This window comes from Leguminivora glycinivorella, chromosome 10, assembly GCF_023078275.1.
Source record: "Leguminivora glycinivorella isolate SPB_JAAS2020 chromosome 10, LegGlyc_1.1, whole genome shotgun sequence".
NCBI lineage: Eukaryota > Metazoa > Arthropoda > Insecta > Lepidoptera > Tortricidae > Leguminivora > Leguminivora glycinivorella.
Window position 1 is genome coordinate 23,114,580 of NC_062980.1, and position 14,060 is coordinate 23,128,639.

Here is a 14,060-nt window from a genome sequence, read left to right on the forward strand (position 1 = left end):
TGTCTTGCTATTCGCTCCTTGCCTGTAGCTCCGCGATAGTGGGTGTGGGATATAACATGACATGAAAATGTCCCACAATAGTTCATATTTTATTTTGACGACCGGTCTGGCTCAGTCGGTAGTGACACTGCCTGCTAAGCCGCGGTCCTGGGTTCGAATCCCGGTAAGAGCATTTATTTGTATGTTTTCTATGTATATAAGTATGTTTATCTATTTAAGTATGTATATTGTCGCTTAGCACCCATAGTACAAGCTTTGCTTAGTTTGGGGCTAAATTGAACTGTGTAAGGTGCCCCGTTGTGCTTCTAATATTAAATGAACACTATTACTAACAAATGCTTGTTCTTATTAGTCCAACATGATCATTTATCTTATCGCCGGTTTACACTAATTGTATAAATTTAAACATACTTGTTGGCACTACAAATCCACACTTTCCACTGACCTTTTGTGACCCGTATTGCGAAGAGTTAAGGTTTAAGTGTGTGTTTACAAAAACTGGATTTTTAATTAATGGCTGCTCTCGGTCTTGCCGCTAAATCATAATCGTGTAGGCAATTATTTAAATGAGGACAATAACATTATATTGTATTAGTGTAGTCTACAACGCTTCATGCGTACGTTGGTGGAATTGGTCCAATTGACATCGATGAAATGCTCTTTGGAGAAAAATCTATAACTTTTTCTTTTACTTCTTTACCGACAGCACAGAATAATCACACCTCGGACACTGGCGATCAAATATATGAAGGTATAATAAAGAGTACTATCGTACAGTATGGCCACTCCCGCTCCCCCCCCCGCCCGATTACCTCACAGTTACCGCCTCTCAAAAACGCGAACAGTCGACCTGTCTATCTCACTCATCATGGTATGCGTTCACCTACACGAGCTTAGACTGTGTGCTACGAACGCGCCTCTTTCATAATATTTGATCGCCAGTGTCCGAGGTTTGCCGACAGCAAATATGATCGAGTATTGTAGGAAATTACTGGCAAAGTAAAATGTGTAGTAAAGTCCACAGTTAGTGCTAAATGGGTGAGAACCTTGGACATAAATTTATAACACTTTATACATGACGATGATGATGTGATCCTGTTATCCCTCATTAGGGACATAGGGCTCTTAAGAATCTTTTACTTTTCACGATCCTGTAGGCCTAGCACATGATTGCCACGAGAGTATGTCGCTGCGAGATAGGTGACACGTCTTCTTGTAACTGTATTAATGACATAAGGATGGGTAGTCTATCTCGCGGCGACATACTCTCGCGGCAATCATGTGGTAACCCTGCTGGGCGATTAGTTCAAGTACCCTACGTTTCTACATGACTGCATTGTGTCCACGTTTTGCGACTTCTTTTGTTTTTCTGCCCAAGACTGACTGGTCAATCAAGCCTCAGGCTTTATCTTTACAAATGCTTTGTTTGGAGCGCCGCAAGAAACCGCAGCACAATGAAGTGTGTCATTCTGTTGTCACGTCTTATGTCACGCTGGATATCTTGACATTCATGACCGTTATTTTCTGCATCACAATTTCAGATGTGTAAAGGTGCGTCTACACCGTGTTGTTTTTATTTTCGTTACGTTTATGGGAAGGTTCTTTAGATCAGATACAATTAAATTCTCTAAGACACTAGTGCCCTTACTGTTACCTACTGTTATAGAGTTATTAAAAAATATAAATTTAATGACTGAGCAATGTACCCCTTTATAATTCCTAACGTTATGGCATGTGCTGTCAGATACTTGACACTAACTTTTATGTTATTCTTAAAGTTCCTCATTTCAACAGTCCTTTATAAAAACTTAAACGAAATTAAGCATTTAATGGGCTGTCCCGTACAAAAGCACTTCGTGTGTTGCGGTTTTGTCTGAAGTTTTTCTGACCTGTTTTATAGGTAGGTACTAGGTAGTTATTTATGTCACACAGATATACATATTTTAAAGTTACGTCTATTGTGTCGACTAGCAGCAATAACTGCATTTATGAGAACACTGTGAACTGGAAACGGTAACAATACGCGGTTGTTAAATCATAGCTGGTAGTTCGTTTTTGTTTGGTTACCTACTGTCTGTTACCCCATTACGAGTGTGTTCACCTGTAATCTGATTGTTTGAAAATGCCCGATAAAAATGGTTTCCTGAGTTGTGATTTTCATAATATAAAATAATTCAAATAAAGTAACACGTGTGTGGTGACGAGTTAATAATTTCACCACCCCATTTCTTCCCGTGGGTGTCGTAGAAGTCATAAATATATACGATATTATAAGGGTGTAATAAAACTAGTCTTTGCTTAGAAGTCGACTATGGGATTAAATTTCGGTGTAGGCGACAGGCTGGCAACCTGTCTCTGCAATGTCACAATTTTCGTTTTCTTGCAACCCCTTATTTGCCAAGAGTAGCGCTGAATCTTGAATAGGTAGTTTCATGTGCTCTGCCTATCCCTTTTAAGATACAAGCGTGATTGTATTGAACAAAATATATACAGCATGTATCTGAACGAAAAGCCAACACCCGTTAACGTTTATATCATAATGAGCGAATTTTACAATGGGACCAACCCCGAATTCCCAAAAAAAATTGGCTTATTCTTGTATTTTGATCGTGTGAAGCTGATTTTTTCTATGGGAGCTTCAATATTTCTTTCGCGATTTCAGTCTTGGTCCCGTAGCAGAAATTACTCAGTATGATCTAAACGTTAACGGGTTTAAGTGTTGGCTTTTCGTTCAGATACATGCTGTATAAACATGCAACAGTGGAGCTACCGGGTTATATTATATTATACATATAATTTTGCTGTCAAAGCACTCCGCCTTGAACTCTACATATCTAATCAACGGAGTCTCTTGATTTCGACAAAACCTGTAACACAAACTTAAATTAGTTTCTCTTTTTCCAGGTTCCAACACAACAAAATCTACACATACATCGGCGAGGTGCTGGTATCCGTCAACCCGTACAAGACTTTAGACATCTACAATGCACAACACATGGCCCAGTACAGGGGCAGAGAGATGTTCGAAGTGCCTCCTCACGTGTACGCCGTCGCGGACGCTTGTCAACGCGTGCTTAGACAACAGGTTAGTGAAGGCGAAGACATAATATGGGTGGTGGTGTGTCATCATTCGACACCTCTGCTGGGGTGTGAGTGGCCCCTTCCGCGCTGGGCGCTGTGGGGGCTGTGTCGGGGCGCGCCCCATCCATGTGGGGCGGTCTGACGCCGTCTTTTTGTGGACGACTTGGCGATCCGGTGATTGCTAGTATTATAGTGGCAGCTCTGAATAGTCTGACTCAAATGTCACTCTCCATCCCTTCAACTATCTCCACTTAAAAAATCACGTCAATTTACCGCTCCGTTGTGCGGTGAAAGACGGACAAACAAACAGACACACACACTTTCCCATTTACAATATTAGTATGGATTCTCATACATATGTACATGATTTGCTCACACACCTCCGCCCCAATATTTTTAATTAGGTAAGTTAGTAAACCGGGCGCGTGTCGTTAAAAAAACATATGACACGAAACATTACGTCATGCATTTGTGTAAGCCAACTCGAAGGGTGACCGTCTAAAGGGTAATTAATTTGATAAGTCCGAATGCTGGACTGGGGTGTGTTTATAGGGTGGCTTGTGCCAGTTATGGTCTAATGACGATCGACTCACAGGCTAATTCGGAGGGACTCTGCAACGATATCTGAATTACATCCAACTGTAGAACAATAAGAATCGTAATCCAGCCGGCGTATCATCCTTCCAATTTTATCACTTATCCACGTGGATAAGACAACGGTCACTCTCACACTGACATACTTGCCAAAGCGTGACGGATGCTTTATCCACGTGGACAAGTGATAAAATTGGAAGCATAATACGCCGGCAGACGACACGCATTTATTATCAAATCATTGTCACTTTTCCAACAAACGTTTTGTCGCCATCACGAAATGATGACATGACAAAATCGGTGTTACGCATATCGTTGCCATATAGGCTTTGAGTGCAGTGCATGCCCTTTTAGCATCCCTCTGTAAAGGTCCTCTAAAGGTCGCCAGGACAAAGCACTCGTCCTGCGATCCCTATTCGTCCTTTGTCTTGTAAACGATACTTTATAAAGCGTTTTTATAGTCTCACATGGGTATTTTATTTCAAATGGAACATAAATGTAATATGTATTTAAGTAGATAGATATCGTCACTACTTTGAAAAAAACTTATATCTTCTTCTGTCAATGAAAAGAATATTGTAGTAAGTGTGTATGGAACGCATAGAAACTTACTGCGTTTTCATTTTGAGGGGCAGTGTGAGATACGAGATTTTTCCAAAGTAGTGACGATATACAGGTTTAAAAGTGCTGAGAAAATCCGCGGAAAAGACAGTTTTAGTTAGGTATATCGATTGACCACAAAAGGTCAAGTTACGCAACAACTGAACTCTAGAAAATTATGCATCTTGTCCGATATGTCCAACAGTTTTTAAGAGCTTCTGAGAGTGTAGAGTTGTAGACTTTTTGGTCATAATTATAAGTTCTCCATTTTGAATTTGTAATATATTCCTAAACTGTTGGATATATCAAATACTAAACTATTAAAAATTCTCTAACAAGGCCTTGGTCTTTCTAACCTAGCACAGTCAGCGTGCGCGGCTTGTCGCCTGAGGCACAAATTCTTGGTCATTTTAAAACATTGTTCCTGTTGTTTCCAAAGTTAAATGTCTGTCATCCATACTAATATTAAAAATGGAAAAGTGTGTGTATCTGTTTGTTTGTCCGTCTTTCACGGCAAAACGGAGCGACGAATTGATTTAATTTTTTAAGTGGAGATAGTTGAAGGGATGGATAGTGACTTAGGCTACTTTTAGTGTCTTTCTAACGCGAGCGAAGCCGCTGGAAAAAGCTAGTAATTTATATATACATATACCTTACCTATTATAAGTGGTTCCACACTATGATATATGAGAGTCATCAGCCGCCAATGCATCCAGCGGTGTCTGTGCGTTTCCCCAAGCAGTTAAATCAGTCACGGCTATTCCGTGCCATTTGCCAATATCCATTGTACGGGCAAATGCTTGCCGGCGTGTCGAGAGCTTACATTGCCGACAGAGTCATAAAGTCGATGGTTGAAGGAGTTTACGGTTAGGGAATGTTAACGCCTGTATTGCTTACAAAGCTTACAATGGTTTATGGGAATGCAAATGTTGTAGATATTGTCCGAGGAATGAAGGAGTTATTAAGGTTTCCATATTGTCTATGGTATCTGCGGTGTACCTGTGAGAGACCTTAACTATGATGCCTTACATTTAGAGGCCTGTCATCCCAGCAGGGTTAGCAGATGAGTGTATGTCGCCGCGAGATAGACTACCCTTCCTTATGTCATTAATACAATTTGGAAAAGACGACATACACGCGCCAATCATGTGCTAACCCTGCTGCAGGTGTCCATTCGATAGCTGAGTTTTTAACCCCCGACGCAAAAACGACGGGGTGTTATAAGTTTGACGTGTCTATCTGTCTGTTTGTCTGTCTGTGTGTGTGTGTGTCTGTCTGTGGCATCGTAACTCCCGAACGGATGAACCGATTTGCATTTAGTTATTTTTTTGTTTGAAAGCTGAGTTAGTCGGGAGTGTTCTTAGCCATGTTTCATGAAAATCGGTCCACTAGGTCGCGGTCGTGAGTTTGTTAACATCGGATACATATAATGTATAGTCAATGCGATGGTGGTATCGAAAATGCCAATAATTATATGCGTCAGAATGTACTTTCATATATTTGGACCTACAAAGATGGAGAGATATCACGCGAGCGTTCACATTAAAAAATTCAGTAACGGTTGTTTACTCAAAACCAGTTGTTTTACTTAGATGTACCTACATACTTTACAAAAGTTCAGAATATAACCTAACCTAACCTAACAAAATTTAAATTTTGAAAAAAAAAACCCCGTGGACCGATTTTCATGAAACATGGCTAAGAACACTCCCGACTAACTCAGCTTTCAAACGAAAAAAATCTAAATCTAAATTCGTTCATCCGTTCGGGTGCTATCATGCCACAGACAGACAGACAGACAGACAAACAGACAGACACGTGAAACTTATAACACCCCGTCGTTTTTGCGGGGGTTAAAAATGGGTACCCTGTCTTCAGTCTCAGTCTTCTCCACTTTGCCCGGTCCTGAGGTGTGAGATTGTTCTCTTGCATGTCTGCTGTCACGACGTCTAGCCAGCGCTTCTTAGACCTACCGCGGCCACGTGACGTAAGAGCTTGGACAGTGAGATTCATTCATCTGAGCAAATTGGGGAGCAAAGTATTAGGACGATGATGTCACTAATCTAATAATTATAATTGTTTCAGGGCAAAGACACATGCGTACTCATATCCGGCGAATCGGGAGCTGGCAAGACGGAGGCATCCAAGTTTATCATGAAGTACATCGCAGCCAACACCACACAGGTCCACAGGGATTATATAGACAGGTACTTGATCATTAGCAACTTCTTGTATTGCAAAAACTCTTTTGCAAATTGGGTATTAAAACGACAATTAATGATATCAACCCGTAAGTGTTCATTACAACTTACAACTGCACAAGCCCTGTATCTAAAATAAGAGTTCATGATTTCAGCCCTGATGGTTTGTGCTGGCAATTTCATATGCCATTTCCAAGATTAAATAAATAAATATTGGGGACACCTTACACAGATCAACTTAGCCCCAAACTAAGCAAAGCTTGTACTAGTTATGGGTGCTAAGCGACGATATACATACTTAAATATATAAATACATACTTATACACCGTGTTTCCGGTATCACTCAAAACCTCAGACACCCCAACTGATTTTTATTTTTTTAAACGTATCTAGAATATTAATTTTTTAATTTGATGATTATTATTTTTTTAAACTGAATATTTAATTTTCTGTGCAGCTCTACTCGACTTTTAACTCTACACTCAATAAAATAATTGCTAGCTACCATCGTAAACCTTAAAACTGATTAATTATGTACGTTACTGCAACGACATAAGGTTTACCAATAGACAGCTATGTCACTGTAAAGCACGTTAAACTGTGTCACAGTTAACTTCAAATTGGACAGGTGACGCAGTAAGCAAATTTAAACCTAACGTTCAAATGACAAGGTTGTAATTAGGTAAGAGTTCAATTTGTTATGACTTATGATAAACTTTAAAATTAAAGTGACGCACAACGTCAAACTTGTAGCGGAAAAAATAATCGTCCAAGTAACCAGCCAGTATTAATACCCCTAAATACTGAAAAAGGTATACAACCTCTAGCAATATGATATGCACAATGTTGTATTATGAATTTGTAGAATGGGCATGTAAACAATAACTAATAATACAAATTAAAACAAAAAATATTACCCCCATCAAGATATAGCTCAATCGATTATACTCTCGATTCTGAACAAACGGTTTTCAGGTTTTTAGTGTTAAATGAAACACGGTGTATACATAGAAGACATCCATGACATGACTCAGGAACGAGTCAGGAACAAATATCTGTGCTCATCACACAAATAAATGGGATTACTGCTGGATTACTGGGATTCCAACCCAGGACCGCGGCTCAGCAGGCGGGGTCACTACCGACTGAGCCAGACCGGTCGTCAAAACACTAACACTAACTACTAAACTTCAGGACAGACAGATTAATAGCACTCTTTCTACAAGATTGTGTTTAATTTCTAGGCTAAGGCACTGGTCCCACGGCGAGCTAGCAAACTATGAGCTATCGGCTATTTGTGCGACAAAAGATAGTCGCTCCCGTGTAAATAAAAGTGACAGATGTATTATAGCTGAGCTATTGACTATTTTATAGTTCATCGTTCATCTCTTTCTTTTGTTTACACGGCAACGACTATCTTTTGTCGCATGAATAGCCGATAGCTCATCGCTTTACTAGCTAGTGGTGGGACCAGTGCCTAAGTCAGAAGAATTTCTAACTTAATTTTATTATATACGAAATTTCGTCACAAGTATCATAATGGTTTAAGTTGTAAGAGGTAGCACACAGATTAATTCACCAACTCTCTGATTCATAAAACTAAACTGCCTTATCTCATGCTGTAAATCTATTTACATACCTAATGTATGTAAATTTTCCCAGTGACATGATTCCTCGATTGTATTTTTAAATCTAGAGTGCAAAGAATCTTTCCTTTGTTATTTCCTTCTTCTTCTTTTCTTGTCGATGGTTTCAGACTATGCGGGCCCGATATTTATCGCCCTGTCTGTCTTATTATGTTATTTCCTTGCCTTCTTGTCTTGTATAATAAATAAAATCTTTAATAATAAATCTTCCGTGAGACACTGACATATTAAACATGTAAAATCGGGTAACTCGACATGTTTCGCTCCGTAACGAGGATCGGCATAGCGCGTGCTCAATGAAAATGCTCCTCGTTACGGAGCGAAACATGTCGAGCGACCTTCGACAATTTTAAGTGAGTTACCCGATTTTACATGTTTAAATAAAATCTTCCTTTTCAGAGTAAAGAACGTCCTCATCCAATCGAACTCCATCCTGGAGACATTCGGCAACGCGAAGACGAATCGCAACGACAACTCGTCCCGGTTCGGCAAATACATGGACATCCACTTCGACTACAAGGGGGACCCAGTCGGTGGACACATCAGCAACTATCTGCTTGAGAAGAGCAGAGTTGTGAGCCTTCAGCAGGGGGAGAGGAACTTCCACGCCTTCTATCAGGTATACTGTCACTATCCCATCTGTATTCTATAGATATTCAGTGACAAATACATGGACATCCACTTCGACTACAAGGGTGACCCAGTCGGTGGACACATCAGCAACTATCTGCTTGAGAAGAGCAGAGTTGTGAGCCTTCAGCAGGGGGAGAGGAACTTCCACGCCTTCTATCAGGTATACTGTCACTATCCCATCTGTATTCTATAGATATTCAGTGACAAATACATGGACATCCACTTCGACTACAAGGGTGACCCAGTCGGTGGACACATCAGCAATTATCTGCTTGAGAGAGCAGAGTTGTGAGCCTTCAGCAGGGGGAGAGGAACTTCCATGCCTTCTATCAGGTATACTGTCACTATCCCAACGGTTTTATATAGATATCTAGTGACAAATACATGGACATCCACTTCGACTACAAGGGGGACCCAGTCGGTGGACACATCAGCAACTATCTGCTTGAGAAGAGCAGAGTTGTGAGCCTTCAGCAGGGGGAGAGGAACTTCCACGCCTTCTATCAGGTATACTGTCACTATCCCATCTGTATTCTATAGATATTCAGTGACAAATACATGGACATCCACTTCGACTACAAGGGTGACCCAGTCGGTGGACACATCAGCAATTATCTGCTTGAGAGAGCAGAGTTGTGAGCCTTCAGCAGGGGGAGAGGAACTTCCATGCCTTCTATCAGGTATACTGTCACTATCCCAACGGTTTTATATAGATATCTAGTGACAAATACATGGACATCCACTTCGACTACAAGGGTGACCCAGTCGGTGGACACATCAGCAACTATCTGCTTGAGAAGAGCAGAGTTGTGAGCCTTCAGCAGGGGGAGAGGAACTTCCACGCCTTCTATCAGGTATACTGTCACTATCCCAACTGTTTTCTATAGATATTCAGTGACCCGGTCGGTGGACACATCAGCAACTATCTGCTTAAGAAAAGCAAAGTTGTAAGCCTTCAGCAGGGGGAGAGGAACTTCCACGCCTTCTGTCAGGTATACTGTCATTATCCCATCTGTATTCTATAGTATTAACAATCAGAAACGAGTTAGATTTGAACAAGATTATTTATTGATAATTTAGGAGTTTTACAAACAAACAACAAATCATATTTCTAATATTAAAAAAACAAGGTAAGCTAAGATAATAATTAACAACAAAAAGTAAACAGAACACGCTATCCTACGTCTACCTTGCACGACAGTTGTCAGTCAAGAAGGAGCAGGTTTCCTCCCACCACCCTTTTATACTGTCAACTGTCATACCCCTACTACAACTTAAATTTAAGACTCCTAACACGGCCTCTCCTTCCTGATACCCTGACGTCCCCGTCGGGTTAAAACACTCAGTCGTGTATTTCAGTTATAGTGTCGCTTCGTGGAGATTCCACTTCCGGGTTATGCGGTTCAGTGGAAGGCCCTGGCACTGGCTCGTCTGCTGATACAGTTTCAGGTTGAAGCTGATCTGGCCGCATTAGCTCTGCGTCATCATACTCTGAGTTAACATCTCCTTAAACAAAACATACAAGTAAATTATAAATTTAATGTAAAGTGCTAGCCACATTACTAGCACCATACGGTTTTAGTGTGATTAGTTGAGTTAGTTAATCATAAATCTAAATCATATTTGAATGTTCGTATCCCAAAGTAAAACCAAAAGTAGTCCCGTTATTTGGACTACTTACTAATTGTAACTATTAAACAAAATAGAACACATACTGGGAGCTACGTACATTAAAATATGTGAAAATAACTAACGAAGCATGCGTAATAAAAACACCGTGTGAGCACATTGTACGGTGACTGATCGGTTTGCAAAGCCGATCAGATTTAGAGGTCACGGGTATACATAATAGCGTACCACTACGACAGACGGAGGTCATGGGTAAACCTATCGGTGTACCACATAGACAGACAGAGGTCATGGGTAAGCCTATCGGTGTACCACATAGACAGACAGAGGTCGAGTGTGCATTGCACAAAGTCGACAGAAAGGAATCCACAACAGATACACTGTTTCCTGGATTCGATAGCGTGAAGACTCACCCTCAAAAAAACCAGAACATGATTCGGGAGTCCATTCACCCGTCCAAGGAACCATGTATTGAGCAGCAGCATAGGTTGTTTTCCCGTACGAAGCAGCTAAAAGTTTCAACTCGTAGCGATCGTGAGGAAGTACTCGCACCACTCGATATGGACCACGCATTCCGTGGTCAAGTTTTCCTTTAGATTGGGCGTACTTTATCACAAAAACAACATCACCTTGCTGAAAAAGGCGAGGAGGGCATCGGTTTTGATTAGTACGGGCGTCCATAGCCGTTTGATTTTGGGTCAAATGCTCGGCCGTCCTTTGTCTTACAACCTCCCTCCTTGACTCCCGGTTAGGCATGGTAGAATCCAACATACTCGTAACATCGCGCACCAAAACTCGTATCGCTGGCGTGGTATTTTCGTGACCAACCAACAGATTTAAAGCAGATGTTTGTGTAGTTTTCTGCCGCGTTATATTGAGTATCAATTGCAGCCTCCATAATTCATCAGCCCAATCGTTCTTTTTGTAATTAACTTCAATCCTGAGCATATTTAGGACAGTGCGGGCGTAACGTTCCACTTGGCCATTAGCATGATGCATTTCAGCCGTAATATGATGGAAGTCAATTCCTAAAACCCGCATCCACGATTTGAAGGCAGATGAGTCAAACATACGGCCTCTATCGGTCACTATCAAGCGTGGCGTACCAAACAGGGATATGACCGTCTTACAGACCTGCTCCAACTCTTCGAAATCTTGCCGGCGAATAGGTGTTAGTATGCAAAATTTGGTAAAAGCGTCAACAACTAGCATTATATGTTTAAATCCTTTTGACTCAGGTAGAGGACCCAAAACATCGAAATGCAAGGTATCGAATGGAATGTTAGGTTTAGGCCAGGAAGTGATAGGTTGAAGGGGAGCACGAGGGACTCGCTTTTGCGAAATACAAGTTATACAGTGCCGAATGTATTTTTTGACGAATTCCCTAAGGCCGGGGAACCAAAAATGCCTAAGTATAAGTTCTAATGTTTTATCGGCACCAATGTGACTATGCTCATCGTGAAAAACCCGTAGGAGACTTAAGCGCTGACCCTTAGGAATGTAGCAGAGGAGCTTTGAATCATCCCCAACCGTGTATCGGTAATAAAGGATATCGTTTTGAATTTTGTAGCGAGACGCATCTAAATCTCCCCGTTTTAGAGCCTGAATCATGTTTCGAGTCTCATCATCCCCAGCTTGAGCAATCTGGGCCCAATTACGCGGTTTTTCGACATTATTTATCGGGTTGCTGGGATTACGGCTCAAATAATCCGCATGTGGCAACATGGCTCCCTTTCTGTATGAAATGGTGAAATTAAAATCTTGCAAATAAACCCACCATCTTGCCACACGCGGCAGTAGATCCCTTTTGCTTTGAGTAGCTTTTAATGCATTACAATCAGTTACCACAGTGAAATGCGCGCCAACCAAATATTGTCGAAAGTGCCGCAATGCTTTTACCACAGCCAGGGTCTCGAGCTCGTATGAGTGATATTTAGGTTCAGCTCCTTTAGTTACCTGGCTGTAATAAGCTACTACACGCTTGACGTTGTCTGTATGCGTTTGCATCAAAACCGCACCGTAACCTAAACTACTGGCATCGGTGTGCACTTCCGTGGATAAATTTGGGTCAAATATGGCCAGGACTGGTGCACTTGTCAGATTGGAAATGATTTCTTGCCTAACTCGCTCTTGGTCAGGGCCCCAGAGAAAGTCAACATTTTTACGTGTCAAACCCGCTATACATGCCGTCTTAGTTGAGTAATCCTTAATGTACTTTCGGAAATACCCAGCCAAGCCGAGGAATTGTCGTACTTGTTTGATGTTCTGAGGGGGTTGGGAGTTTACCAAGGCTTCAACCTTACCCGGCGAAGGTCGGACTTCGCCATTAGATATAACTCGACCTAAGTACTCAATTTCAGTGCACATAAACGAACACTTCCTTAAATTAATGGAGAAACCCGCTTTGGTTAAGGTACTAAGCACCTCCTTCAAGGTCAGAAGTCCTTCCTCGATAGTATTAGAAAGGATTAAGCAATCGTCTATGTACACCAAAACTTTTCCGGCCTCTATAAACTCGCGTAACGTGGTACTGATGATGCGTTGGTAAACTATCGGAGCATTGGCAAGGCCATATGGCATTTTCAAATACTCATAATGCCCTTCAGGCGTTACAAAACCGGTAAGTGGCACAGATTCTTCATCTAATCGTATCTGATGGAATCCTGTAGCCATATCTAAGGTGGTGAAATATTTACACTTGCCTAAGCGGTCAACGTGATCGTCAATTAACGGCAAAGGATACCTGTCCTTGACTGTTATTTTGTTTAATGCACGGAAGTCAACACACATACGGTCAGAGCCGTCTTTCTTTTTGACCAATATAACTGGACTAGCATAAGGCGACTCGGACTCGCGAATGATACCCTTCGACAAAAGATCCTGAATAATATCACGAACCTTAAGCTTTTCAGTATGTGACATCTTATAGGGGCGATAATACACAGGCTCGTCACTGTTTAGTCGAATATGCATGCTGCCAGTGTTGACAGTTGATGTGGCGGTACCAGAAATCATGTGGTCTGAATATTCTTCTAAGGTAAGTTTTAATTTTAATAAATCGTCACCAGACAAAGAAGTTTTAATACTGGGCTGCATATTTGGCTTCACAGACGAAACCTCTAGAGACTTTGAAATTTTGGAGTCATGAAAATCATGAACTATGCGCTTCATATTCTTTGTGCGTAGAAAAAGTATGCCGTCCCTATTGAGCACATCCGTACCTATCACTATAGGGGCGTTCATGCATTCACTCGGAACTACTAGCAAATCTACCTCCAACGATATCCCCTGTAACTCGATAGTCAGTGTCACGTATGAATTAATCGGGGTTGTTAACTTGCTTATTCCTTTTATATGGCAGTTGGTAGGTTTCCTAGCACAAGAAAAATTATTCACAATGGAAGACGATATTAAAGATACCTCTATGGCACCACTGTCAATTAAAATGTCTACTGGAATGCCCTGAATGACACCTACCACGAGGTCATTACTATCTTCAGAAGGGGCAGAGCAAAAGTTAACTTTCTTATTACTGTTACGCTGTTGATCAACACGTTGTTTGGCAAAGCATGATTTAATATCGTGACCTGACTTTTTGCAATAAACACATACCCTTGGATTTCTACTAGCTTTAGGATCAGGGGAATTGATTTTATTAGGATTCTGCTCGGCGGAT

General features: G+C 41.2%; 1 protein-coding gene across 1 annotated transcript in view; it reads left to right on the plus strand.

Moving 5' to 3' along the window:
* LOC125230145 (unconventional myosin ID) overlaps window positions 1–14,060 on the plus strand; it is a 99,925-nt gene that overhangs the window by 62,209 nt on the left and 23,656 nt on the right. Inside the window, exons 2-4 of the mRNA XM_048135183.1 lie at window positions 2,905–3,085; window positions 6,361–6,482; window positions 8,522–8,741. Of these exons, the coding sequence (XP_047991140.1) occupies window positions 2,905–3,085; window positions 6,361–6,482; window positions 8,522–8,741 (523 nt within the window). The remainder of the gene's footprint in view (window positions 1–2,904; window positions 3,086–6,360; window positions 6,483–8,521; window positions 8,742–14,060) is intronic.